The following is a 16,636-nucleotide window of genomic DNA, read 5'->3' as shown; positions in this document are numbered from 1 at the left end:
AACACATTTAGACCAAAAAAAACATGGGTTTGTTATTTATTTTCTTGACGCGAATACAAGGCTAGGAAACCACACAACAACGAGTGTAGATAGGTTTGCCAGAGACCAAGAACTTAGGATTCATTTTGACATGTTTTTTGTTGCTTTTTTTTTTTTGTCCAGCTGAACACTGTACACACACATAACAAACACTCGCACCCACTTACAACAATGGATGCATTATTATTATTATTTTTTTTATTTGATAGATTTTGTTTGTTTTTTCGTTTACTGTAAAAGAATTGCGGAAAGGGTGGGCTAAGAGAGAAAGAGAAGACAGACAGTGAAAATCATGGGAGAGAATAAGAAGAAGAAAAAACGGCAGGGAATCACACATGAAAGTCAGTGGGATGGAAATGAAATAAGACGGCGGGAGATTGGGCTAGGGCAGCATTCGTTCTCGTGAAACACAGGGCGGACACAGAATTTTAGAATTCAATCATAAACAACTTGCCAATTTTGTTTTTTGCTCTCACATGGGGGCACCGAGCCACCGACCACAGCAGCGATAAAAAGCCACGCACACAAACAGACAAACAATTTCTCTTCTGTTAGTCATGCGACTCGCGTTTCTCGCTTGTTTTTAACGTCTATAATGACAGTTGTAGGGAAAACAAATGACAACCGCAAAAGTTCGTATGGCCAAACAAGAAATTTGAAAATTAAATTTCAAAAAAGTCAAAAAAATAAAATAAAAAGTTCAACAAATTTGTTTAAATTCCATTCTTTTTCTTGCAAAATAAACAAAAGTATGAATCGATAAAAAATTCAATAATAATAATACATATAAAAAAGAATTAACTCTTTTCAAGAGTAGGCCATTCTTCAAAATTGAATTTGAACTCTTTGAGAGGTGGCCCAGACTGACACACAAAATGTAATAGGAAAACTTGTGTTTCTTTTTCTTATCCTTATGCTTTTACCTATGTATAGAATATATGTATGTATATATCAAACGTCAAATCATTCAAACAAACAAAAGAAAAAAAATAATTAAACCCCCTCGCGTGATTTCGAAACGAAAAAGCTTTGCGGGGACACTTTCAAGCAGGGCACAAACACGTAATACACAAACTGAACTCATTCACTCGATTCATCTTAGCTGTGTGGTCACGTGACTCCTACAGGGTTATCAAGAAGAGCAACAAATGAAAAAAAAAAAATATTACAAAAACTCTGATAAGCCCGAATTATTAAATTTCTTTTTTTTTTTTTAAATTGTGAGACGGGAGACATGGCGGAGGGATAAAGGGGGGGAAAGAAAACAAAACAATTGAAAAGCTATTTCTTATAATTTTTTAACAAATCTTTTTGTTGTTATCGGTTATCCTTTTTTCTTTTTTTTTCTTTTTTTTTTTCCTTTTTTTTTTTGTTTTTGTTTATACCGTTTGGTGGTAAAACCAGAGAAATCTGCTTTTGTTTTATTATAAAGAAGTAGGCGAATTTTAGAATTCGGATACATCTTTTTTTCTTATCGTGTTTTGGCTAAAATGTCTTGTTTTTTTGTTTTGTTTGTCGTACAAAAAATGGTTGACGTTTGAAACTGGATCGAGAGATTAGAATTAGAATTGACGCTCGTTCGCACGCGTACAAACACACGCACACACACATCTGCTCACGAGAAGGCCAGAAAACAAGTGAAATACCTTTCTTTTCCTGATTTCTGCGCCCCTGTTGTGTGTGAGAGGGGAGTGAAGGGGAGTGAAGGTGAGAGAGAAAGAAAGAGATTTGGATATGCATTGGTCTTTAAGCACAACTTTGCTGCCTTGAATGAAACAATGCCGAAGAAGTCAGAGGACGACACGAGGGCAGGGAAGAGACGAGGACGACGATGATGCACAAGACGATGATCAACTTTCGAAGACGATGATAGAAGCGGAGAAATACAAAACACGCAGACACACGCACACAAACTGTGGCTATCTGTGAATGGCCGAGTTCAGCAGGAAAGGAACGTAAAACATTTTACTTTCCAGCAGCAAGGTAGCAGCCGATTGGACCTAAACGAACGGCCCACCAAAAGTTGGGCGTTGAGAGTTGTCGTTTGAGTGAAGTGAAGTGAAGTGAAGTGAGAAAAAGAAGTTGAACGTACCTCAGGTAAACGTGATAGGAGATCAGAAAATCGCCCAGGCGATTGTGGATAGTTGTGTTCGACATAGCTCTGTAGGCACTGCATGTACCGTTCTTGGATGGCTTCCAGTTCGACGCTGCCGCTACCTTTCGCTGTACAATCAAATATCAAAAACAGAAACGAATTGAATTCAAATGTCTCATGGGCAACGTAAAATTGAAAAAATGAATGAAAAATAACTCACGTTGGCTGAGCATGGCGATGACTTTGAGACAGACATACTCTTCCATCCGCAACTGGCTCCTTTGCAGCATCATCGTGACGTGGGTGATGCGCTCCACCATGAGGCCCACATCCTGTCTCAACTGATCCAGGGTCAAGGGTCGACCCATCATGGCGGCTAAACATGTTTGAAGGGTGACTAGGTTGGCTGATACCTGCACACAATCCAACGAATCATTTGTTATTTGTTTGATTTGATTTGATTGTTATTATTAAAAAAAAATAATCCAATTAAAAATGTTGCTAGTGAAAAATTCACCTGTTGGACGAAATCGTGTTCGGTGGGTTCGGGACCGGACCAAGTTTTGCGCGGCCCGTGGATCGCCTGATAGGCGGACGTCGTCAACACCAGCAGTTCGTGCCATTTGTGCGTCAACAATCTCGTATGCACCTGTTTTTTTTTAAATAAAAGATCAATTTTTATCCAAATCAATGGATCGCATTGTTGAAACGCGTTAATTATTAGTAACACACGTACCTCGACGGGCAGCTCCGAGTAGAAGGGAAGACGTTTGGTCCACTGTACCAGCTTATAGACTATAGAGTCTCCTATTTGGCAGAGTTTGTCCGACAATTCGGCTTTGGTGTCCAGTAATTCATCCAACTGAAGAAAAAAGAAAAGAAAAGAATACATGAATTTAAAAAAAAAATTAAATAAATAAATGAAAATGAAACGTTTTCTGATTGACTATAGACATTTGACATTAAACAAAATAAATAAATAAATAAATAAATAAAGATATACCTTTAAGGTAGCAATGTCTTCAAACTCATCACAATAAATGAGCGTGCAAATGGTGGGCATGGCCGTCTCGTAAGGCAAAGTGATGGCGTCCCGGCTGGACGTGACGGCGCTCTCCAGTCGTCGCCTCAGATGGAGCACCTCGCTCGGGTTGGTCAGCGCCGTCTTGAGAATGTTGCCGTTGGCGATCCGTGGCACTTGCTGATGCTGCTGTTGTGGGCCGTTGTGCTGGCCCGAGCCGGCCATCATTCCGTGCTGCTGATGTTGAAGCTGATGCTGCTGCGGCGGCTGCTGGTGTTGCTGCTGTTGTTGTTGTTGTTGCTGCTGCTGTTGATCCATGACGGCCATACTACTGGCAGGTGATTTCCGGTGAATGCCGTTACTGCTCATCACCTGCTGCTGCTGTTGCTGTTGCTGTTGTTGTTGCTGTTGTTGCTGCTGCATCTTGCCATTAACCATAGCTGCCGCATTGGCTTCCATGACAGCCTTGACGGCCAGAGCGGCCGTCACGCCGTTCGTCACCGACGTGTTTTTATTATTGTTCTTCTTGTGCTTGCGGTATTTGACCTTGTACAGGTTGTAAACAGCACCGGAATTCCTTCCGCCGGGCATGCGATCCTCCCTGACGGCAGCCAGCACCATGCCCTGGGCCAGGCATTTCTGAAAGCGGCAATATTGGCAGCGATTGCGCTGCGCTTTGGTGATTTCGCAATTGCCCTCGGCCACGCAAGTGTAGACGCGCTTGTTTTGCACCGTCCGCTTAAAGAAACCTTTGCACCTGATCATTTTCGTTGAAAGGGGAAAAACAATGAACGAATGAATGAAATAGTCCGCAATTGAAAACAAACAAAAACAACAAACAAATGATATTTTACCCTTCACAGGTGATGATGCCGTAGTGCAGCCCAGTGGCTTTATCCTCGCAGATCATGCAAATCATGGGCGTGTCTTCGTCGTCCTCTTCCATCCGGTTGCCGTCGGGTGCTCCGTGAGTGCCGTTGACGGAGGCGGACCGACCACCACCTCCGCCGCCACCTCCTCCGCCATTGATGGCCGTCACGATGGACGATGGAAGCTGATGGATGGATGAGGTCGCTGCCTGATTGCTACCGTTGTCATGGTGACCGTTAGTGTGAAGGTGATTATTGTGGTTGTGGTGGTTGTGGTGGTGGGGGTGAGGGTGGTGGTGCTGCTGCTGCTGCTGCTGCTGCTGCTGCTGGTGGTGGTGGTTAATGACGTTATTGGAACTGACAATGATGGACGACCGGCCGGAACAGACGGAATAGTCCAGCGCTTGCGAATCCGGCCTTTGCTGTTGTTGCTGCTGTTGTTGCTGATGTTGTTGCTGTTTGACGACGGCGGCCGATCGCTCCGCGTTTTCCCACAGCCGCTCCATCGACAGCGTTTGTTGGCCATTGGTGCCGGACGAAGGGGGCGGAGCCATGGCGTTCGAGCCGGAAGCGCCTGAAATAGGAGGTGATGAAGACGAGGAAGATGACGATGACGACGAAGAGGAGGACGAGGAAGAAGACGACGATGACGACGACGACAACGAAGAAGAAGACAAATTGGTGGATCGCGACAACAGATGGAGGGCCGGCGGACGCGATATGGAAGGCGGAAGACCTTGGTGATGGCCGTTCTCCATCAGCCGGGTGGATGATGATGGCGAAGACATCAAGTGGCCATTGGGTTGGCCGACGCGATCCAGCGATAGGGACGGAGGCGTGTCCGGAAATGGATAGCCGCCCGGCGGATGGTGATGATGGCTTCTGGCTACGGTCAAGAGACCCACGGCCGGAGGAGAGCCGGATCCTTGCTGATGACGTGATGACAAAGAAGACAATTGAGAAGGAGAAGACGACGACGACGATGACGACGACGACGACGAGCACGACGTCGAAGTGGTGGGCGTTTGGACGCGCAGCGGAGAGGCGAAATGAGGCGGGGTCGACGAACCGACGGCCATGGAAACAGAAGCCGACGACGATGTGGGACTCAGCCGCTGGATGTTGACCACGCTAGGCCTTTCCGTTGGACTGACTGTGCTACTACTTGGACTCGCCTGTTCCATCATTTCATTGCCACAATTCGATTTCATAACAATAACAAATGCAATCATTAGTTTGAGTCCAAATAATAATCATAGTCAATCAGACGTATACCTGCAGAGGAGATGACCTAGAAACGTTGCCATGGCGACGCTCCGATGACGACTGAGCCAGACTAAGCAATCCGTCAATCGACAAGCGGATGCTGGCTGCATCTTGCACGTTGCTGCCCTCCAACCTGCCGTTGTTCTGCTTAGCACCTGGACGGATGTTGTGATGGACGGCCATCATCAATGGCGAACTCTGTTGGACATCCAAGCCGTTGGGCACGGAGCGCGGCCGGGACGGTGTCGGCTGTTGCTGCTGCTGCTGCTGCTGCTGCTGTTGATCCGCCCAATGGCCCGTCCACACCATCGTCTTGACTCCGCCAGATTGGCCCAGGATGACCGACGGCACTCGAGGATTAGCCGCGACGGAAGAGGAACAATTCAACTGTTGCTTATTGCTTCCGTTCTGATGAGGAGGGTGATGACGATCGGGCGATGAGCCACAGCCCGGCGGATGCGTCGAAAGAGGAGCTGCCGTCCTGGATCCACCGTTAGCGGATGAATCCAGTGAAATAGATCCGACGACGGTGGACGACGACGCTCTCCGGTGGCTAAAAATGATTTCCGGCCGGATCGATTTGTTGCTGTTGTTGTTGTTGTTGTTGTTATTGCTGTTGCTATTGCTGGTGTGGCCGTTGGGTGAGGATCGGGTGGGCCACGAGCGGATGCCGCTGTGATCGGAACTGCTTACGCAAGTGGCTGACGACGGACTGTGGTGTCGGCTTTCCGTTTTGACCACCGCCGTCGGCGGTGAATGCACAGACGGATTCGATCCGACGGCCGACGCAATGGCGCCCTCGTCCGCTACAAATTCTTTGACAAGCGGCCGCAGCTGATCGTCATCTTGGAATGGTGAGCTCAAGCTTTTCGTCTTGATTGATTTCACCGTCACCGCCTCATCCGCCTCGTCTCGATTCCGTGCTCGCTTTTGAGCTTGTTGTCGCTCGGCAGCCGTGACTGCCGACTCCTCTGCGTGATGATCATCGGCCTCTTCCTCGTCGTCGAGCGCTTCCTGTTTGACGACGATCATTAAAGCGGATCCCGTTCCGGAATCATCGCACAGCCGGTGCTGGAGGTCGTCGGCGCCTAAAGAATCCGGCGTCGCCCTACTAATCGATTGAGGGAAGCGGAGTTTTAGACAGAGATTAAAATTCGACCGCTAGATGGCGTTTATTTATTTAAAAAAAATTGCGCAATCTACTGCTAGATGGCGGGGGAATCTCACCTTTCGCGGGATAACCCAGGTGAGGAGACGAATCCTCCGTCGCTGGCGCTCGATGCGGATACGTGAGACGATCGTTCTGGCGTCTCGTCTTCATCGCCGTCCTCTTCTACGCCGTCATCTTCTTCTTCGTCTTCTTCATCCTCTTGTTTGATAATTCGTCCATTGCAAACGACCGTGATGCTCGTCGCACCACCACCAGCACCAGGTGGATGGTCTAGGATTTGGTTGCTATGGCCGGCGGCACATTCTTCGCCACCTTCCTGGCGGACGGAGTGGCTGGCACTTCCGTCGCAACCGTCCTCGCCACCGCTCCTGGGCGGCGTGGCAGCGCTGCAGTCGGGTGAGGCCGAGGTGCTCGACTCCATCAGGCTTTCACCTAATTTATAAGATGACATTTGTTTTTTTGTGTTTTTTTAATGACTGTCATTCGGCCACTTTCTTGTCTTCGCTAAATGAACTTTGTTGGGCGGGAGGGTAGACGGAGGGTTGAAAGAGGGAAAAACAAGAGAGAAGAGGGTTCAATGTGTTTTAAAAATGAAGAATACCATCGCTACTGCATCGCGAATCGACTTTTCTCCGTTTGAGCTTCAGGTCCTGGAATAAGCTCATCTTTCCACCAGGATCGCTAGATAGCACCACCGTCACCGTCATAATGTCTCGTCCTGAATTGCGCGTGTTCAATCGGATTGGCAGCAGGAGCGAGTTGATGGATGGCCATCATCATTCACGACACGCAATTTTTTTTTTTTTTTTCGAAAAACAAAACAAATCAAACAACAAATTTACAAGAAGCCAAAATGGAGAATTCGGTCAAATCCCCCTCTCATTCAACGTGTGCAACAAAACAACAGATAGACAAGAGAAATAGGAAAAAAAAAAAAAAATAATAAAATATAAAAAAAAAACCCAAAACTCTTTGCGCAAAGGCGCAGACATGCAACGCTCCTGCGGGTGGTTGGGTGGTTTTCGAGTGGGCGAGGTTTGACACACTTAACGGTCATTGCATCATCAGCACCATTCTATTTGTGCTCTCTCTCTCTCTCTCTCCCGATCTCTCTCTCTCTCTCTGTACACACAACCATTCGCCATAGAATCTTGCCTCACGCCACCCACCTCCCCTCGCTCCCTTTATCCATAATATTCTTATTTTTTTTTTTTTTAATATATATTTATATTTCGCTATCCTACAAGTCATTTACCCGGCGTATCTCTTCAGAAAAAAGAAAAAAAAGAAAAAAACCCACACATAGTATAAAGTGTGTAGACGACACACACACACACAGGTGAAATCGAACACGAACGAGGGCTTTCACCCCGACCCTGACAGAAGTGGCACACATTACAAAAGAGGCATCTGAACTGAAATGAGAATCATAAATGTCGATGGAATATTTCGAAACCAAAAGATGATCGTGTGCCCGCCCTGCAGTCTACATTTATGTGTTTATGATCACCTATTTAAAAACAAAACGTGAGTCGCTTCTTTATCGTGTATAGAGATTTGGACGGGGAGGACCCATATTATTTTCATTGAGATTTCAATGGGAACGATCGCACCTGTTGGATGTGGTCAAAGTTCGCGTGACATCATTTTCTTTTTTTTTCTTTCTTTCTTTCTTTCTTTTCTTTTCTTTTTATCAAATTTGACCCGGAAACGTCCCAATTCAACCTCTTTTTTTCTTTCTTTCTTTTTCTTTTCATTTATTCTTCTTCTTTTTAGGACAAGATAAAGAATCTTATGCCTAAAAAAAAAAAATTGAGTTGATTCCTTCCCCCCCCCAAAAAAAAAAAAAGAATTGTGTTAAATGTTTACCTGTCAACTAGCATCCAGTTCATATCTCCATGAAATGACAGAATGTTGCACCGAATCAGAATGTTTAACGCGCTAAAACTTGGGGCTATAGATCATGGCGATCCGTTGAGCAAACAACACGAAATCCGATCCAGAAAAAAAGAAAGGAAAGACAACCAAAAAGAAAGAAATAAAGAAACAAAAGTGTCGTCGATTGGCCGGTCGGCGGACGCAACGTCCGTTCACAATTCAATCACAAACACAAACACAAACACAACCAATCAACTACTGGATGGAACTGATGGAACTGATGGAAGAAATCAAGTCTTTCTTTTCGTCCTGACCCGAACAGTTTGAATGTAGGACAACGACTGAGTCGACTGCCAGTCTCGACCATCAATGACTTTGAAAATGGAAGAGAAAACCCGCCCGTCCGTCCGTCCCGTCCGTCCCGCCATCGTACCTCCCCTCTTAGTTTTGTTTCTTCTTTTTTCTTTTTTCTTTCTCCCTTTAGCAAGAGAGAGAGAGAGAGAAGGTGGGTGAGAGCTCTTTCCAAGATCGCACACCTTTTGAAAACAAAAACCACCGAAAAACTATAGACCACCCCCCTCTCTCCTATATTTCAAACGAAAAGCGCACAAATTGAACGATTTCAAGGGTTTGTCTACATCAAACGCCATTTTTCTTTTTTTTTTTTGGTTTTTATTTTCCAATTTTTTTTTTTTTCGCCCCGGTCTTTATTGAGGGGGAGATATAGAAAAAAACAAAAAACAAAAACAAAAAAGAAAAAAAAAAAGGAAAATGTCGTTGTGTAGCGTCCGCCCAGCGGCGCCACTTTCCAACCCCCACCGACTATCTATGGGGTCTACGAACTCTGCCGTGAAAATGTAGGTCACGTGACACACACCAACAACCGAGAGACGTCGGTCTACGGCCACACGTCTCCGTCACGAAATCCATCAATCAAAACGCAAACAATTTCAAACCAAAAACAGCCCGCTGATCGTTTTGCACGCCATTTATCTTTCCTAACGATTAAAAGCTCCATTGTCCCCCCCTTCATTTGAATCCACAAAACCCAATCAGCAAATCGATTCCAATATCGAATGCTCCGAAAAAGCACAGGTGAAGCGGAAAACTAAACAAACCAACATCTTTTCCATTTCTATATATTTCTCATTCCCTTTAAACAAAACAGAAAATAAATCTATTCCACACCCTAGACCCTTCCCCTCCCCCTCCAAAAAATGTACAGCTAGATATTATAGGGGTATATACACACTCGCATACCGTACGATCCCGTTATGGGAGTTTCGAAGGATGGGAGATTCTACAGGTACACAGAAAGAAAGACACACACACACACACACACACACACACACACAAAAAAAAGAGCCGTTATCTCCGTGTCTGTGCGTGTGACGCTGTGGGCTATGGGCTAACGGGGGGAGGGTTCAGTGGGTGAGGGACGTCAGCGAGTCCCATTTATTTTATTTTTTTTTTTTTCGTTTCATTTTCTCCCGTTTAACAAGAGCTGCTACGCATTCCTGTTCAGTTTCATTTTTTTTGGTTTTTTTTGCGATTGAAAACCAAAAAAAAAACAAAAAGAAAATGACAATTGAAATTTTTGTTTCGTGATAGCGGAAAAAGAAAAAGAAAGAAAGAAAGAAATGTTTCAGGAGATCATTGACTTGCTCATCAGCCCCTGAAACAGGAAAAAAAAAAGTAAATAAATAAATAAAAAATAAAACTTTCACGGTCTTGTACGGCAAAAAAGAAAGTTGTCGTTATTGCTCGCCAACGGAATGATCACCAACTCGAATTTTTTCTTTCTGTTACTATTTCCATCATTTCATTTGGATGAGTACAAGTCAATAACGAAAATAAAAGCAGCAAAATAAAGCGAGAGAAAGCGGTCAATGAGACTTTCTTTTTCCTTTTCACTTGAGGTTTTGTGTTTTTTATCTTTTGTTTTGAGGGGGAAAAAAAATTAAAAAAATCGGGATGAGGTCGTTGACAGTGGGCCACAAGTCGCCAAACAAAAACCTTCGCAGTGGCAAAAGAAACGATCAAAAATATCAAAACAAAATTCAGGTGGCATCAAGGCCGACGTAGTACAAGTTGTTCTTCTTCTTCTTCATGTTCGGCTGAGAAAAAATAAAAATAAAAACCAAAAACAGAAAAGAAATGCCAAAAGAGAGTATTTTGCATGTACCTTGACCTCGGACTCTAAAAGAAGACATGCGGCAGGTAGAAAAAGAAAAAGAAAAAGAAAAAGAAAAGAAGAGAAGAGAAAAACGAATCGAAAAACTGTTGTTGGCCATCAGTCGGTCGAAGTTTGACCCTTTGAGGGTAGAGAAAGAGCGAAAGAAAAACGGGACATAAACAAGGTCAACCAACAACCTTGGCAAAACCGAATCTTTGGGCGTGACCCTGTTGGCTGCCTAATAAAAACAGGTGACACATTCATCAATAAAAATGTTCTTCTTTTTTTGTTTCAAACCTTTTTTTCTTTTTTCTTTTCTTTTTCTGGTAGTACCTTTAAACAAAATAAAATGGCGGCACCATCGACTCTGTTCCCGTTTCTCTTTTCCTTTTGTTTTTTCTTTTAAAAATATATTTATTTCTTTAATTTTTGCGTGAGCCGATGGAAAGTGTCCCGCTGACCTCCTTTTTCCCCCCCTCCTCCTCCTCTGCAATAGAGAACAGGAGAAGCAAAAAAGGAGGAGGGTCGGTCATTGGCCTTCCCACCCACCCACCCACCTCACAGCGTTCATTGCCTCGGCGTCCTACTGCCGAAGGGCGAACGCTCACTCTCACGCTCACGGTCATCTCTCTCTCTCTCTCCCTCCCTCACTGGACTGGACTGGCAACGTTGGATGGCGCGAAAAAAATATTTAAAAACAAAAATCAAATGAAATGGACGAAAGAGTTGCGGGCGGTGTGGCACGTGCGTCTTGTCCTCCTCGGCCAAGAAAACCCCAGCCCCCCCCCCTCCGTCCATGGCCGTGTGGTTTGAAAAAAAAAAAAATGTTGAACGAAACGAAAAAAAAAAAAAAAACCCGAACCAGCAAAATCGAAAAATTGAGGTCGGTGAAAGTCTGCGGCAGCAGCTGCTGGCTGCCTGCTCCATTATTATAATGCACGTTACATTGGCAAAGAACATTCACCCCTTTTTTTTTTTTTTTGTTTTGTTTTGTTTTTCTTTCTTCCCAATCAGCGCAAAAGGGGGGCGGGCGGGTGTGGGGGGTGGTAGGTTAGACGCAGTGGAAAACGTGTGTTTGGTTTGGTTTGGTTTTTTTCCCGTGGGTGGGTGGGAGGAACCAAGGTGAAGGTGCTGCCACCTCGACCTCAATTGGCAAGACACACACACACACCGGGTTGAACCACCGTTTTCTAGTTGACTCGGTCGGACGGTTGACCTTTATCACGGCCGAGGCCACCATATATTCTTTCGTCTTTATTCCTTCGTTTGTTACCTTCAACTTTTCGTGTTTTGTGGTACAAGTGCGGATCGCAAGCTCTCTCTCTCTCTCTCTCTCTCACTTTTGTCTTTCCCGCTCTCTTGGCTGATGACGTGTGACACACACAAGCAAAAAATAAAATAAAAAAGGGGGGTGGGGGGAGGGGAGGGAGGGAAGGCTATTGGCCGATAATCAGCACAAGGTTCCCCTATAACAAGTCACAACACTTGAAGGCATTTCTGACATTCCCAAAGACCTTTTTTCTTTCTTAAATTTTGTTTTCCTTTTTGTTTTTATTTCTTTTTCAAAATTGGCGCTTTAAATTTGTTCTGTTCAAAGTTGTTCGAAAAAAAAGTGTTCAAATTTTCGGAGCCAACCGAAGAAACGATTAGAGATTCGTGCAATGGCGAAGGCCGTTCAATTTTCCCTTTTTTTCTTTTCTCTCAATGAAAATACAATAGGCTAAGACAAAAGATGAAATTAAATGTTCGAGCATGGGCTTCGATGATGTGAAATGACGTCATAACCGGAGCCGTGAACACACAAAGAGAAACAAAACAAAAAAAAAACGGTTATTTAGTCCCGTTAGTTCAGGGTATGCGCGTGTATGTAAGTCTGTTACTACGATGGTATGCGCGTGTGTGTGTGTGTGTGTGTGTGTGTAATAGCATAGAAACTCTGCCATCTCGCGTCGGCATCAAAACGAAAGAGAAAGTGTGTGTATGTCTGTATCGGGAGTCCCGCGGTCAAAAGCCCCGTTCTTACTCCATTCCCCCCACTGGCCTCGTTTCTCCAACAGGGGTCGCTGACACTCCAAGCCCCACCCACCCCAGCCTCCCCGACTAGCCACCCCGAACGCAGAACAAAACCACCCGTCCACCTATATACGAGATATTCACGCAACCGATTCCCATTCAATGTCGATTCCATAATGAGAATAACACCCTCCCCTCTCTACCCCCCTCTACCCCCCTCTACCCGACCAAAATAAAAAATAAATAAAAAATAAAACAAAATAAAGAAATGATAAATAAATTGAAAAATAGGCATTGGCAAGACAAATAGTTCGTGATTGAGAAAAAGTCGGGATAAATTTGAATTTCATTATTGAAACCAAAACAAAAAATGTTTTCAAAAACGTTCAGCGCAGAACACAGAGAGAGACAGCGAGAAAAATAAAATCAGGTTTCCCGAAAAATATAAAGGGCCGTCACGAAAAAAAAAAAAAAAAAAAAAAAAAAAAAAGGTCCATGGGTAAGGATAGAGGGTGGGGTAATGGTGGCGAGTGGGTTGCGTGCGGGAGGCTAAAAAGTCAGCGACCGTCAATTGGGTCGCCGCTAGATGGCACTGATTCGTGAATGTTTTAACAAAAACACACAACAATCTTTCTCTCTCTCTCTCTCTCTCCCCTCTTCTTAAATCAAATGTAAAACATAGAAAGAAAAAAAAAACAAAAAAACTCTGAAACATTCCGACGCTTAACGATGTTCCTACCCCGAAAATAAAAAAGAATTCGAAAATGACTTACGTGTAAATGGCGACCGAGCATGACCCGCAAAGTCGAATCGTTTTCAAATCGGCCAGGCGAAAATGGTTGCCAATTTTTGCTTGTTTTTTTTTTTTTTTTGTGGATCCGTTTAGCCAGTTTTTCATTCAGTTAATTTTCACACTGCACTGCAATTTCGTCTCGATCCAGCGACCGACACAGCAGACACAACACGAGAAAATCTGAATATCTAGATGTCGTCCAGTTTAGAGTTGAATAATAAACGAAACTCAAGACGATGGGTGGGATCAAGAAGAACTTGAACTGTGCACACGACGACCGTGTGGCAGACGACGGACGACTGAGTGAAGGAACGCATGCGCCGATATGTTCTCTCTAATCTCTTCTCTCTCCCTTTTTTTTTTCTTTTTTATTCACGTGTTCCGACCGAGCAAAAATGAGGGAAAGAAAAAAGAAAAAAGAAAAAAACTTTACACGCACTGGCACAGACACACTGGGAGCACACACCCTTAGAAACAGCTGATGGAGAGACTGTGCGTAATGGAGAGAGAGTTCCCCAACTCCTCCTCCTCCTCCTCCTCCTCCTCTCTATGTAATTCTCAGTGAGATATTCTTTTTTAATTCGGGAAAAAAAGAAAAAAAGAGACAAATTTAGAACGGGATTGAGAGAGAGAGAGAGAGAGAGAGAGAAAAAGAAACGGGTAGGGTAGTGCTAGCGGTGGCGCTAGTATCGCGTCAAGGTCAAAGCACCGTGAGCCTGCACGACTCTGCCCCACTGATCAAACGAGACTCGATTCATCATCACGACCTTGGTTGTTTTCGTTTCTTTTGACTTGGTTTTTTTTTTTTTTCTTTCCTTTTTCTTTTTCTCGTGTGTGTGTCTGTGTGTCGTCACACAGTCCTCTAACGGTTCTTTATGGGGTGTGCAGCTTTTCGATTGAAATATCGTTCACAGAATTCACTCATCGTCGCAAAACACTCGTCTATTACACAGTCTATTAAACGTGTCGAAAATGTTCAGGTTGCCTAGCGACATGCCTGCCCTCCCCTCTCCCGTAAAAAATAAAAAAATTACACTTGAAACAACGAGGTTCAGTGGCACCACGAGAAGTTTTGCACACTTTTTTTGGGCGCCAAAATTTCACTTTGATCGATGAGAATGATGATACAGAAACTGGGCAAGACGAATGCAATCGAATTGTAATTCGAATGTTGGTGATTTGTGTTGTTTTAACCGGCCGGTCGGCCCAAACAGACGAACGCAGGATACGCACAGCAGAGTGCAACGACCTCTCGTTCGGGTTTGTTCTGTGCCTTTCGTTTCCCTTTTGCCTTTGCTCTACTCTCCCTCTAAGCCCACCCTCCCCTCTCAATCTGGCCTTATCCTCCCTCCCTCCCTCCTCTTTGGGAAAACTGTGCAGAGGAAAAATAGGAAAACCACGCGGGTTCCAAACCGGAAAGAAACCGCAACACCACCTAGCGGCTACAAAGAAATTGTCAGATTTCCCTATCTAGTTCAAAAATTCATTTAAAAAAAAAATTTAATCAATACGCTTTTGAAAAATGCAGTTAATGTTTTTTGTTTTGAAAATAATCAATATAAAAAGGAACAGTGTAATTTCCAAATTTATTCTGAAAATGATTTTGAAATTGATTTTTCAATGCCGGCCATCTTTTTTTTTTCGACTTTTCGATTTAAGGCTGAAACAAACTTTTAATCCCACTTTTAGGGAGCACTTTTAAAAAGTTGATGCATGTATGAACACATGAGTGCAAGTGTGTGCATAATGGAACAAGAAGAAGAAGATAAAACAAATGGAATTATCGTAGAGGTGGACGACCCCAACGTCTACAAATGACGTCACGGCATCGATCCAGAACTCCGAGACATTTCGTCGGCGGCTGACTTTCCATACAGAAATATAAAAAAAAAATTCACGGAATTGACAGGTGAAAAAAAACCCTGAAAAATAAAAATAAAAAACAAATAAAAAAATTAAATCCTCGACCTCAAAAAAGGACAACGATGTCTAGTGATCGGTCCAAGTTTTTCTTAGGCGTGATTCATTCGCTGTATATATGCGTTCGAGCCACACGATTCGGCAATGAAGAAAAAAGAGAAAAGACGAACAGAAAGAAAAGGAACGAAAAACTGAAAATGGCGCACGGCCATGACTATACAGCATAGTAGTAGTATAGTATCCTCGACGACGAGAGCTGCACGGCAAAAGGGTTGAACGTCCTGCTAACCCACTTTCTCCTCTTGTGCACAGACATGTTGGATCCACTCAGCTGTTTTTTGCCCGCTGTGTATCTGTTTTATAATAATAATGGCGAAATGTTTGAGTGAAAAAGACAAACAGCTTCAAAGGAAAAACGGGTGAAGGTATTTGATGAATGTGTGTGTGTGGTGCAGAGTTGATTGTGTATCAAAACGAGCGAACCAAAAAATCATGGCCGCCGACCTCCATTGCTTTTATTTTGTATGCTGCCTTTTTTTTTTGTGTGTGTCGATCCCATAATTCCGGTTTGTCCAGTTTTCTTTCGTTTTGCTTTATTTTTATGGTCATCAACGGGACCTTCTCGACAGATAAGAATTCAGAGAAATATTACGTTTTCTAGGACACAATGGACGTGATTGTCAGTTTTCTTGACCACGAGGTTCGACACTTGGTTTGCAAATCAAATTGCGTAAGATAAAAAAATTGCTATTACACTCAGTTGATATTTCTAATTTCGTTCACTAATAGTTTTTTTAAAGGTTTTCCCTTTTTTTTTGTGTGTGCAGATTTTATTTTTCATTTGTTTGCAACAACACCATAAATGACGATGGACTGTGAAATCCTTTTAATGAACTTTGTTCGTCTAGGTTAATGGAACAAAGTTCGCCATTCCAAATCGACATTTCCAGTTTGGTGCTCCAAATGGTACGCTTATTCATCCAACATTGGCCGGTTTTTTTGTTTTTTTTTCAGACTTTGAAGATTCGGGTTTCTCTCTGAACCCCACGCTCTACAGCCTTTATTTTTTCACGCAACCGGATTCTCATGGAATGGCAGCAGGTGAATGCACTCTCTCAGCTGTTGGGGGCTGTCAAAGGCTTTCCACCCAACTGTACACACACTTGAGAGTCTACACGTAACTACTTTATATGTGTACGACTTCTCTCTCTCTCTACACACACACTATGTAACAGAACTTGTTTCGACGTTTGCGGTAATCAAACATTTTTTTTTTCTCTCTCTTTCTCTCTCTCTTTACAAGCAAACATGAACGTCGTCCGACCTACTTCTCCCATTCTGCCCACCTATCTCCCTACATCTGATTTAGACACACGGCATCCAGAAAACCAGTTT

The 16,636-nt window shown here is 43.8% G+C and overlaps 1 protein-coding gene and 1 long non-coding RNA gene across 6 annotated transcripts; one reads left to right on the top strand and one right to left on the bottom strand.

Moving 5' to 3' along the window:
• Positions 1-6: 6 nt before the first annotated feature.
• LOC116926027 (hormone receptor 4) lies at positions 7-13,722 on the bottom strand. 4 transcript variants are annotated; one of them, XM_045176314.1, is made up of 11 exons: positions 13,302-13,722; positions 7,063-7,179; positions 6,518-6,893; positions 5,300-6,401; positions 4,010-5,199; positions 3,138-3,912; positions 2,871-2,996; positions 2,652-2,783; positions 2,355-2,547; positions 2,132-2,262; positions 7-2,039 (listed from the first exon to the last, which is right to left on the bottom strand). In XM_045176314.1, exons 2-11 carry the CDS (start codon positions 7,166-7,168, stop codon positions 1,959-1,961), a joined length of 4,212 nt encoding a protein of 1,403 aa, XP_045032249.1. In that variant the 5' UTR covers positions 7,169-7,179; positions 13,302-13,722; the 3' UTR covers positions 7-1,958. The 4 variants fall into 4 exon arrangements, with proteins under 4 accessions (XP_045032249.1, XP_045032250.1, XP_045032248.1 ...); XM_045176315.1 differs by lacking the exon at positions 13,302-13,722 and adding an exon at positions 8,331-8,997 and having other exon boundaries at positions 5,300-6,398; XM_045176313.1 differs by lacking the exon at positions 13,302-13,722 and adding an exon at positions 8,331-8,995.
• A 970-nt stretch (positions 13,723-14,692) lies between these two features.
• LOC116926025 lies at positions 14,693-16,293 on the top strand. 2 transcript variants are annotated; one of them, XR_004395841.2, is made up of 4 exons: positions 14,693-15,230; positions 15,300-15,807; positions 15,903-15,971; positions 16,069-16,293. It is a non-coding gene; the product is annotated as an uncharacterized LOC116926025 (long non-coding RNA). The 2 variants fall into 2 exon arrangements; XR_004395839.2 differs by having other exon boundaries at positions 15,300-15,971.
• Positions 16,294-16,636: the final 343 nt, after the last annotated feature.

The sequence above is a fragment of the Daphnia magna genome, linkage group LG7 (genome assembly GCF_020631705.1).
Source record: "Daphnia magna isolate NIES linkage group LG7, ASM2063170v1.1, whole genome shotgun sequence".
In the NCBI taxonomy this organism is placed as follows: Eukaryota; Metazoa; Arthropoda; class Branchiopoda; order Diplostraca; family Daphniidae; genus Daphnia; species Daphnia magna.
Note: the sequence above shows the minus strand (reverse complement) of the source record. Positions and strands in the feature narration are given on the sequence as shown.